General features: G+C 68.2%; 4 protein-coding genes across 4 annotated transcripts in view; 1 reads left to right on the forward strand and 3 right to left on the reverse strand.

Annotated features, from left to right (window-relative positions):
* Nucleotides 1–1,045: 1,045 nt before the first annotated feature.
* EMIHUDRAFT_106738 (hypothetical protein) lies at nt 1,046–2,888 on the reverse strand (the record flags this gene model as incomplete). Its single annotated transcript, XM_005759180.1, has 2 exons — nt 1,046–1,242; nt 2,435–2,888. The coding sequence occupies 2 exons, from the start codon at nt 2,886–2,888 to the stop codon at nt 1,046–1,048; spliced, it is 651 nt and encodes a 216-aa protein (XP_005759237.1).
* Nucleotides 2,889–3,186: 298 nt separating this feature from the next.
* EMIHUDRAFT_438664 (hypothetical protein) lies at nt 3,187–4,314 on the forward strand. Its single transcript, XM_005759181.1, has 3 exons — nt 3,187–3,277; nt 3,355–3,529; nt 3,778–4,314. Exons 1-3 carry the CDS (start codon nt 3,225–3,227, stop codon nt 4,192–4,194), a joined length of 645 nt encoding a protein of 214 aa, XP_005759238.1. The 5' UTR covers nt 3,187–3,224; the 3' UTR covers nt 4,195–4,314.
* A 1,512-nt stretch (nt 4,315–5,826) lies between these two features.
* On the reverse strand, nt 5,827–6,529 carry EMIHUDRAFT_218918 (hypothetical protein; the record flags this gene model as incomplete). The annotated part of the gene is made up of 2 exons (XM_005759182.1): nt 5,827–5,903; nt 6,205–6,529. 2 exons carry the CDS (start codon nt 6,527–6,529, stop codon nt 5,827–5,829), a joined length of 402 nt encoding a protein of 133 aa, XP_005759239.1.
* Nucleotides 6,530–8,117: 1,588 nt separating this feature from the next.
* Nucleotides 8,118–10,533, reverse strand: part of EMIHUDRAFT_106740 (hypothetical protein) — a gene marked incomplete at both ends in the record, with an annotated part of 7,276 nt that continues 4,860 nt past the window's right edge. Inside the window, 6 exons of the mRNA XM_005759183.1 lie at nt 8,118–8,231; nt 8,433–8,641; nt 8,845–9,007; nt 9,218–9,697; nt 9,757–10,167; nt 10,360–10,400. Of these exons, the coding sequence (XP_005759240.1) occupies nt 8,118–8,231; nt 8,433–8,641; nt 8,845–9,007; nt 9,218–9,697; nt 9,757–10,167; nt 10,360–10,400 (1,418 nt within the window). The remainder of the gene's footprint in view (nt 8,232–8,432; nt 8,642–8,844; nt 9,008–9,217; nt 9,698–9,756; nt 10,168–10,359; nt 10,401–10,533) is intronic.

Raw genomic sequence — 10,533 nt, forward strand, 5'->3', positions numbered from 1 at the left:
TCCTTTGCGGGGGAGGAGGCACCCCCACCGGAGCTTCCAGGCAGCCTTTCGGGCCGCCAGGTTGGCAGCAACGCTAGCGGGGGTCCCGGCAAATGCGTCGGGCAATGGCATCCTTTTGAACAACGCGGGCGGCGGAAGTGTCGGGAAAAGTTCCTGCGGTAGCGTCGATGGAAGCGCCAGTGGTAGCTCCGACGGAAGCTCTGGTGTACAGCGCCGACGGTAGCGTGTGCGGCAGACCCATGTGTGGAAACATGGCAGATGGCAGCACGGCTGGCGGTAGTATGGCCGATGGCAGCAGAGCCGGTAGCAGGGTCGGCGGCAGCAGCGTTGATGGGGGCACAGTGGGTGGCAGCATGCCCGCTTGAGGGTCGATCCTCTCATGTTGGCTACACTCGGGTGATCTTGTCTTATCCGCGCCTCTCTCGGTCGACAAGCCTAAACACCCCGGCCGGTTAAGGTGAATGATACACCGTCGCACTCGGACAGATTCGAGCGTCTCGGGGAGCTCGCACTCACTCTCGAGAGACGGTGCTGAGCTAACCTAGACTGGGCTGGGTCTTAGGCATTGTCGCCGGCGTGCGGCGGCCTGCCTCCGGAGGTGCCTCTGAGGGGGACATTTTTTGGTCACCGTGAGAGAACGCGTTCGAATTTTTACTCGGGAACTTCAACTCTGCACGCGCACCGGCAAGGGCTACAATAGTGCCAGTGAGGCGGAGGCGCGAGTCCGGGAAGGGCCGCGACCGTCAAGTGTTTCCGTCATTTTCCTACAATCGCTGTGGACCCAGCCACGTACGAGTCGCGGCTCATGTGGCTCAGGGGCGGACACACGCACCCCAGATGGCTGAGGTCTGAGGGCTCACACAATAACATAAACGAGGGTGGGTGCTGAGGGCTGCCCCTGGTGGTTGGCGTCGACCGCCGGTCGCGGCGCCCGTGCGCCTATGCCTGGGGCTCCACATTCGCACGCCCTCGGTGCGGCGCGCGCTCGTGTCCCGAGGCGCGCATTGCGCTTCGAGGGCAGGGCCCCAACGGGCCGCTCGCGCTCTCAGAGCTCCTGCTTGTCGTCCCCGGCCGCCTCGCGCCGCTTCATCTTGCCCTTCCCCTTCTTCTTCTTCTTCTTCTTGCGCGCCTTCCCCGCCGCCGCCTCCGCAGAAGCGCCTCCCTCGCCGCCGTCCTCCTCCCCGCCCGCCGCCGCGCCTCGCGACGTCCTCTCGCGCCGCTCGTCCTCGGTCGCGCAAACGCCTGCTCACACACGAACACTGCCTACACTTCGCGCCTAGCCCAACCGCGCCGCCCGGCTGCGGCCCGCGCCGCATGCGCCGGCGCAGTTGTCCGCCATGAAGTCGAAGTTGGTGAGGCACTCGCCGGACGCCGCCCAGCCTGCAGGAGTACGGCCGTGTCGCACGCGCAGAGGTCTTGAGAAATCGGAGGCGGGCGGCTTCAGACCGCCATCGCTAAGCGGTGTGCTGCTTGCGCAAAGGGAGCGGAGGCAGACGCGAGCCGGGCGCTAGCGTGGAGTACCGCCATCGCTGTGTGGTGTGCTGCGTGCGCAAGGTAGCGGAGGCAGACGCGCTGCCGCACGCTACTTAGCCTGGAGTGGGATGGGGGGGCGGTATGGGGGGAGAAGGGGAGGCTCGGGGTCTTCTTCCGCATCTGCGCCGCCCAGCCCGCACACGCCTACGCCAGAGCACGCCCGGGTGTGAGGGTGCGGATGCCCAGAGCGCACCACAGCGTGAGGGTGCGGATGCAGCGGTGCCGAGCCCGGCCTTTGTGGGAGAGCACCGCGCGCGCATACAAGGGGGGGGGGGGGGAGAGAGAGAGAGAGAGAGAGAGAGAGAGAGAGAGAGAGAGAGAGAGAGAGAGAGAGAGAGAGAGAGAGAGAGAGAGAGAGAGAGAGAGAGAGAGAGAGAGAGAGAGAGAGAGAGAGAGAGAGAGAGAGAGAGAGAGAGAGAGAGAGAGGCACCACACCCCCCTCTCCCTCCTCCGCCCCGGGAGCTCAAGATCCGTACACGGACACTGCATACGAGGGCGCACCGCAGCTGGCGCACCGCGAGGGCAGCGGAATGCAGGCGAGTGTGCCGGGAGAAGGGGGCGCGTATTCCGCATCCAAACGCTCGCGCCCAGCGACCATTTCTCGGCTACTCTCGGCATCTCGGTCAATCTCGGCCTCTTGCCGGCAGTCGCCCAGGCGCGGCCGCGGGAGGAACCTCGGCCAATCTCGGCCAATCTCGGCCAATCTCGCGCTCATCTCGCATCTAGGCGCGCGCGCCGCCGCGTGTTCTGGCTTGTTGCCGTCGCCACCGGAGGCGCACGCCGGCCGTTCGAAGGCGCCGTTGTCCTCCGCCTAGGAATCTTTGCCAATCTCGACCACTCTCGGCGAATCTCGGCGAATCTCGGCCATCCCATTCCTTGAGGCTGAGCGCAGCGCAGACACCGCACGATGCGGGGCACTGCTTCCGCAGCACCTCTGGCAGCGAGGTGCACTGCCCCTGCGCCGCCGCCGCCGCGCAGCCGGGCAGCCGGTCTCGGCAGCGGAACGCGCAGCCGTCGGGGAGCATGCGGGCAGTCCCTTCCGGAGAGAAGACCTCGCCTCCGCCCTCGTTGCGCCACGCGAGGTCCCACTTTTGCGGCCGCTCCTTGAGCTGGCCGTCGCACGCGTACTCGAGCTCAAACACGGCCGGCGTCGGCAGCAGGCCGGCATTGGCGCAGTAGCCGCACGCGACTGGGCACCGGTCGGCCATAAAGTCGTAGTTCTTCTCGCATTCGCCACGCTTCGACCACGAGTCGCACTCCAGCTCCTTGTTTCGGCAGCGCGACGCGGAGCCCTTGACCTGTGCCGCGGCGTGCCACGCCGCCGCGGCCAGTACGACGAGACGGATCGTGCCCATTTCTGCAGGGCCTCCGGGCTGAGGCTTCCAAAGTCTGGCCTTGCGGCGGTAAACTTGAAGGAAAAAGAATTTCTGTAGTTGCAGACAGGAAAAGGAACAACGAGGTGCACCACTGGAGCCGCCTAAGCGACTCCCGCGAGGACGGCGAGGCACTTAGCTCCGTGCACTCGACCGCCCTCGCCGCTGGCAAGCTCATTCACAATCTGCTTTGCGACCGTGTGAAGAACGACTGCGCTGCTTCTGCTGCAGCCCCAGCCAGCTCTGGGAGGCGTTATTTTCGCAAAAGCCACAGAGCCGACTGCGAAGGCACAACGCGAGGACGCTCTCCGTGCCACCATGTCAGCTCACACCATCGAGTACGCAAAGTCGAACCGAGCGACGTGCAAAGGGCGCGCGCGACCACTGCGCTCTCTCCGCCCCGCGCCGCAACTGATGTGCGCCCGCACACACACACCCGCGCGCGCAGATGTGGCAACAAGATTGACAAGGGCGCGCTCCGGATGGGCACCACCTTTGAGTCGGCGGCGGGGTACGACATGACTCAGTGGCGCCACCTCGCGTGTGCCAAGAAGCCCAAGAAATATTTGGGCGCCGACGAGATCGCGGGCTACGACTCCCTCAAGCCCACCGACCAAGGGCAGGCGAGCCGAGGGAAGGCGGTGGCGGAGATTGGGGGCGAGAGGTGAGATGCGGCGTCAGCACACGCCGCGAGAACACGGTGGGTGGGGCAGAGAGCCCGCGGTTTGCACGCGCCGAGGAGCACGAGCGGCGACGGCACCGGCGGGGTTGCGTCGGCGGGGTGGCGGCGGCGGAGTGGCGGCGGCGGGGTGACATATGGCGGCGGCGGGCAAGGGGTCTGCACCCAACCTCGGCTGCCCATCGCCACCAGGTGCGCGCGTGGTGGGATGACCCCGCCTCCTTCGCCGCCGCGCACAAGGACGCCGCCGTCGCCGACGCCGTCGCCGCCGCGCGCGCCGCCGCCGCCGCAGACGCCGCGCCCGCGACGCCGCCGGCAAAGAAGAAGCAGAAGGCGGGCGCGGCGGCGGCCTCCCCCGCGACCGGCCCCCGGCCGGCGGCGGCGGCGGCGGCGGAGGCGGCGGCGGCGGCGGCGAAGAGCAACGCGGCGGCGGCGGCGGTGCAGGACGAGGCGTCGCGGCGCGACACGTACACGGCGTCTTTCTCTGCGCTGTCTGCGGCGGCGCTCAAGGAGTGCTTGCGTGCGCAGAAGCCCGACCAGCTGCTCGGAGGAAACAAGAAGGAGCTGGTCGACCGCTGCGTCGACCGCAAGCTGTACGGTGAGGAGTGAATGAGCGAGTAGTTGATTCACTTGCAGCTCGCAGCTAGCGAAGCACCCTGCAGCTAGCGAAGCGAGCAAGCTCTGCGGTAGCCTGCTCCTCGCCTCGCCTCTGCCTCGCGCCCCTCCTCCGCCGTCCCGTCTTCAGCCTGCACCGCTGCGCTGGCTACTGCCACCCTCTTCCTCGGTCGCTCACGGCTTTGTTTCGTCTGGGACACCCACACCACACACTCACACTCACACCGCCCACCCACGCCCCCCGGGTCTTACTTTGAATGCCGTGCGGCTCCTGTCTTCTAGACGCGGAGTCGCGAGGGACTAGCCTGGCCCTTGCCCCACCACCTCGTGTGGTGTGTGTGTGTGTGTGTGTGTGTGTGTGTGTGTGTGTGTGTGTGTGTGTGTGTGTGTGTGTGTGTGTGTGTGTGTGTGTGTGTGGAGGAGCTTACCCTACCTTACCTTCCCTTAGGCAACCTGCCCCGCTGCCCGGCTTGCGGGCTGGGCTAAGCTAGAAGACGAAGACGTGTTCTTGTCTCCCAACCAGCGCTCGAGAGGACACGGACTCCGCTGTATTCGACCGTATTCCGCCGTATTCAGCAGTGCTCCGCTGTACCCGCTGTGATCGCCTCCCTCGTATTCACGCGGTGCTCTCAGTGCACTGCACACTATGCCACGTCCCCGCCCTGAGGCTGGCGTCTACGCCGTGTAGGCTGGGCAAGCTGCGCGTCGCGTACGCGCTGCCGGTCGGCCACAAGGGGAAAGGGCGCATCTCGTGCCCGAGGTTACCCGAGATTGCCCGAGGTTACGCGAGATGACCCGAGATTAGGCAAGGGCGCTTCTCGTGCCCGGGCGGGTACGACGACGACGCGTACAAGCCGTGTAGCTACAAGGCGAGAGGCAGCCGAGAGACGGCCGAGAGACGGCCGAGAGACCGCCGAGAGACAGCCGAGAGACAGCCGAGAGACCGCCGAGAGACAGCCGAGAGACAGCCGAGAGACAGCCGAGAGACAGCCGAGATACAGCCGAGAGATAGCCGAGAGACAGCCGATAGCCGAGAGATAGAGAGACACAGCCGAGAGACAGCCGAGAGACACAACTGAGAGATGCAGCCGAGATACAGCCGAGATACAGCCGAGAGATAGAGAGACACAGCCGAGAGACAGCCGACGCGTCGGTACGAGCCGTGCCCAGGCGACGGCGGCGGAGCGGCCCGCGTGGACGGTTGTGGCGGCGGAGACGGAGACACCCGTGCGCAAGAGCGCGAAGAAGCGGCCGGCGGGCGGCGGCGACGACGAGGGCGCACCCGTGCCGTTCGACTGAGCCGATAGATAGATGGCGAGGCGAAGACACAGTCTGGCTAGCGACTGGACACTGAGCCGCGCGCGACAGAGGGCCATAGCGGCGCGGTGGGGCCCGCACAGTGCGGCGTGCGCGTGGCGCAAGTTGCGCGCGCCGTATCCCCTCTGCTGTACATATCGGCGCTCAAAGAGAGTGTGCGTAAGGGGAGCTGATGAATGGTTGTGGCAGCCCTGGGGCACATCTCGCGTTTCGTGTACACGAACTCCTGCAGGTGATTTAGGTAAGGTAAGGTAAGGTAGATTTCTCCACACACACAAACCACTTGTGTGCAACGACGTTGAACAGTGTTCAGTTGAACACGATCGAGTAACCGCCGGCGGTCGCGGCGCAGATGCGGGAGATTGCGAGCGCCACCGTCTCTCCGTCTGCTGAGGAGGAAGGGAGATTGCGAGGCGCCGCCGCGCAAGGTATCGGTAAGTAAACGCTTTTTTTAGGAGCTCAAACCAAAGGATTAAAAGAAATAAAAACTCTCTGATTGCCGAATCAGCATGTCTCTCGTCGTCTCTCTGCTCCTCGCTCGGCCGGGCGGCGACTCGGGTGGTGCGGAGGCGCCGCCGCTGCGCGTGCGCGCGCACGAGGCGGCGCTGGAGCACGCCTGCTGTCGCCGCCACGGCCCGACGCCCGGGGCCGGACGTCGAGCCGGACAAACTTTTGGCGAGAGCAGACCGAGCATCTTCACCGAGCATCGTCGGATCGACCCGCTCTCCTGCGACGAGCCGCGGGAGGGAGGCTCGTGTGATCCGGCCGGAGCGGCGGCGCGTGGCGCACACACGCCCCGCTCGCCCGCGGCCGCTGAGGCATACCCGGCGAGAGCCAGCTTTGCCCCCTCGGCGACATTTGCGAGGCTCACCTCGCCGCCGTGCTGCGGGTGCGGCGGTTGGCTTGCGAGGTGCGCGTGGCCGCGCGTGGCGCGGCTGGCCCCTGCCCACGCTCCCATATTTTGGGCTGGCTCGCGCACGCGCCGCGGAAGCTCGACGACGAGCGACTGCATTGGCGGTCTCCGTTGTGAAAGGCGGCGGCTCTGCGTGGTCAAAGGCGGCGCTTGCCATCAGCCGCCGTGCATAGATGTCCCTGACCTCCTTCCCGGACGGCCACACGGCGGAGGGCCAGGCCGAGGGCACCAACGTGGCTGAGTACTTTGACCGCGGCTGGTGCTTCACCGAGGCCAGCTGGGCGAGCCTGACAAAGGCTGGCTTCCTCTCGCTCGACCTCGGCAAGATGCGCGCCAGCAAGGAGTACAACTCCTGCCTCAGCCTCATGCGCGACTGCACCCAGGACGGCGGCCGGCACCCTCCGCTGCTGCCGTCTGCGTTCGCGGCGGAGCTGGAGAAGAAGAGCTTCACCAACGGCAAGGACGACAAGCCGCTGGTGAAGCGGCTGTACGAGGCTGCCTTCGAGGAGCAGTTTGGCAAGGCGACCGAGCTGAGCTACTGGAACCTCGGCTGGGGCGACACGGAGGCGGCGCAGCTGGCGGAGGTCCTCGCGAGCGGGGCAGCGCCGCGGCTCGAGAAGCTCGGTCTCCACAACAACAAGATTGGCGACGAGGGCTGCAAGGCGCTGGCCGCCGCCCTCAAAGAGGGGGCCGCCCCGGGCCTGAAGGCGCGAGACGCCCTCGCCACACGCCCCTCCCCCGCCCAACAATGCCCATCGCACCTCCCCTCGCGTGCAGGAGCTCGGCGTGGGCCACCAGGAGCCTGAGCTGGTGGCCGTGTGCGAGGAGCGCGGCATCAGGCTCTGATGAGCCTCTCCAGCCCCGGCCGGGCGGCAAGGGCGCGGGGCCCGGCGGGACCGCCGCGCGAGCACGGCAGAGAGCAACAGACCCTGCGGCTGCGAAGCACGACGTACAGCGACGGCGGGGGCGGCGGGTGTGCGGGATGTCTGTGGGCCCGAAAGCGATGTGCGTGTGCCGCTTAGCGTTTGTTTCATATAACAGACGTGACACCTGACACCTGACCGACAAAAAAAGAAAAGAGCAGCCACGTCACAAGGGACGCACGGTGCGCGCGCTTTTGCACGAGTCGCTGTGCTCGCTGCGAGCTCCAGCCTCGAACTCTCGCCCGCCGATCGCCGCATGCCGTCGACCGCCACGAGACAGCCAAGCGCCGCCGCAAGCCCCCCGCGCGCGACGTCCGACGAAAACTGTCAACTGAAAGCACCAAGCACGTCAAAAAAAGAAAGGGCAGTCGCGGCGCGAACAGGCGAATATATATGATTATAGCTTATAGGACATGCGTGGGGCCGCCCCCACTAAGCGCTATCGCAATATAAACGGATCCTGCTTCCTGGTTCCTGCATCCTCCTCCTGGGCCGCACAAACGCATCTAAGCCGCCGACCGCAGCCACCTCCCGTCCCCCCGCTGGCCACTCCACAGCCCGGCTGTCGGCACTCATGGGCGGACCAGGGGGCAGCCCCGGAGCGCCGGAGCGCCTCGCCCGCAAGACCCCGCCTGCGCGACCCTCCCCTCACCGCGCGGCCCCGCCGGCGGCGTGTTCCTCCCCGGCGGAGGCCGCGCCGCGCCGCCGCCGCCGCTGCCTGGGCGACTGCGCGGCGAGTAGCGGCAGCGGAGGGCCCGGCCACCTTAGAGCAGCCCGCGCTCGGCGAGAAGGCTCAGCATGCGCGGCGACGAGTAGCGGCAGCGGAGGAGGCGCGAGATCGCGAGGTCGAGCAGCGGGCGGATGCGGTAGAAGCCGGCCTGAGGGCGGCGGCGGGCGCGGGAGGGCGGTGCTGCTGGGGGAGGTGGAGGGCGGCGGCGGAGGAAGGGACGGGAAGGGACGGGAAGGGGGGGGGGGGGCACGGAGGGGGGAGGCGGAGGGGAGGGGTGAGGCAACAGTGAGGCATCCGGGATCGACAACGGCGCCCGGGGGGGGAGGCAGCGGGGGCGCGCCTCGCGCACAAACTCGCGCAGCTCCTCCTCCTCGGACGAGGCGCGGCGGTTGTCCTGCGACTTTGGCGAGTAGGCCGCCGGAAGCGCGCACGAGCCGTCCCGGACGTAGTCGAGGACCGCCTCAAAGTGCTTCCAGGAGCGCTCGATGCGGTAGTGGCCTCCGTCCGTCTTGCAGCCGACGTTGGCCGAGTCGCCGAAGAAGTCGAGCAGGTAGCCGCCTAGTGCGTAATGAACGGCATCACTCACCATTCACGAAATGAATGGTGAGTGCTTCCGTTCATCACGCCCGCGCGGCGCAGCACGGCGGACCGGGCCGAGAAGACTTGCGTGCCGGTGAAAGCGGGCGGCTGCTCCGCCTCCTCCGGCAAGCCAACCTGCAGGAGGACCCGCTGTGGTGATCGCACGAAGGCAAGGTATGCACCACGTCCCTTCTTGCCGACCTGCAGGCTGACCCACATCTCGAACCGCTTGGCGCCGCTCGCGCGGCCCGGCGGCCCGGCCTGCGGCCCAGCCTGCCGCGCGGCGCTCTCGTCGCAGGCGGCGCGGAGGGCGAGCAGCTCCGCCACGAGGGAGCGGTGCTCCGCCTGGTCGACCACGAATGTGGAGCTCGAGCTCTCCCTCTCCCTCTCTCTCTGCGCGCGCGCGTGTGTGTGTGTGTGTGTGTGTGTGTGTGTGTGCAGCCTCGGCCACGGCGCGCGATCGCCGTCGCGGCCTCATCTCGACGGGGGGAATCCCGTGGACATCTCGGGGCGTCGTCATCTCTCGGGGCCGCTCGCCGACGCGCGGTCGACGACCGAGCGCAGCTTGCGCGCGATCTTGTCTCCCCGCACGACGCGCCACCAGCGCTGCAGCGAAATGGCGCGCGGCGTGAGCACGACGAGCCGCTCGCGCCGCCGCCGCTCGAGCTCGCGCCGCCCGCCGCGCCGGCGGGCCGCCGCCTGCACCGCCACGGCGGCGGCAGAAAGCGCGGCTTCCCGCTGCGCCTTGGCGCGGGAGGCGAAGAGGTGCGCGCAAGCGGCCACAAACGCGCGGCGGTGCGGCGCCATCCGCGCCGCCGCCTGTATCGTCGCCGCGGCGCGGCGCGACGCCACCCGCCGCGCCAGCCGCCGCAGCCCCGAACGGAGGTACGCGCGGACGGGGAGGAGGGCGGCGCGCCACAGCGCCAGCGCCCGCACGCGGCGGAGCAAGCGGCACAGCCGCAGCCCCGCCAGCGTGTGCGCGAGCGCGCGCCGGAACCGGCGCAGCACGATCCAGCGGCGGACGCGCGCCACGATCTCCGGCCCGCGCGCGGCCATGTCGCAGGAGCGGAGGCCTACGGGTGCGCGTCGCGGACGCGTCCGGCGGCCGTGCGCGTCGCAAAGACCGCGGCGGGGGGGGAGGGGCGGCCGTCGAGGCACGCGACGCCGCCGGCGCGGAAGAAGAGGCGCGTAGCGCCGAGCTGGTACAGGTCCCGCTGCACTCCGAAGCCGTAGGCGACGGCGGCGGCGAAGTCGCGCGGCGGCAGCCGCAGGCGGCCGACGTCGGGCGGCAGGTGGGGGGCGTACCGCTCCACCACCTCGGTGTAGGAGATGCGCGTGGGGAACCCGTGCTTGAGCAGCTCGCAGCACTGGAGCATGCCCGTGTGCCGCAGCTGGGTGACCGTGTACGGCGCGTCGAACACGCCGGCGGCCATCGCGGGGTTGGGCTTGATGCAGCGCACAAAGTTGCAGCGCGTCGAGTCGAGCTCGGCCACCAGCGCCGACATCTGCTTGACAAAGGTGAGCCCCACCGACGAGAAGACCTTGCCGCCCCCCACGCCTGTGATTAGGGTGCCTCTAGGGTGCCTCTAGGGTGCCGCTAGGGTGTCTCTAGGGTGCCTCTAGGGTGCTTCTCGGGTGCCACGCGCCTCGCGGCTGTCGCGTGGAGCCCGGCGTCGGCCGCGGCGTGGCGGGCGCACCGCCGCCGGCGCCGCGAGGGGTGGTGAGGTCGAGGGGCCGCCTGCCCACAGCGATAGGGTGTGAGCGCCCCGCCGTCCCCATTCACAAGGGTGGTGGTGGTGGCGGTGATGGATGGGTGTGTGGCGAAGAGTCGAGTGCGGAATCAAAGAAGAGGTTAAGGTGCAAAAATGCGA

The sequence above is a fragment of the Emiliania huxleyi genome (genome assembly GCF_000372725.1).
Source record: "Emiliania huxleyi CCMP1516 unplaced genomic scaffold EMIHUscaffold_81, whole genome shotgun sequence".
NCBI classification, from domain to species: domain Eukaryota; phylum Haptophyta; order Isochrysidales; family Noelaerhabdaceae; genus Emiliania; species Emiliania huxleyi.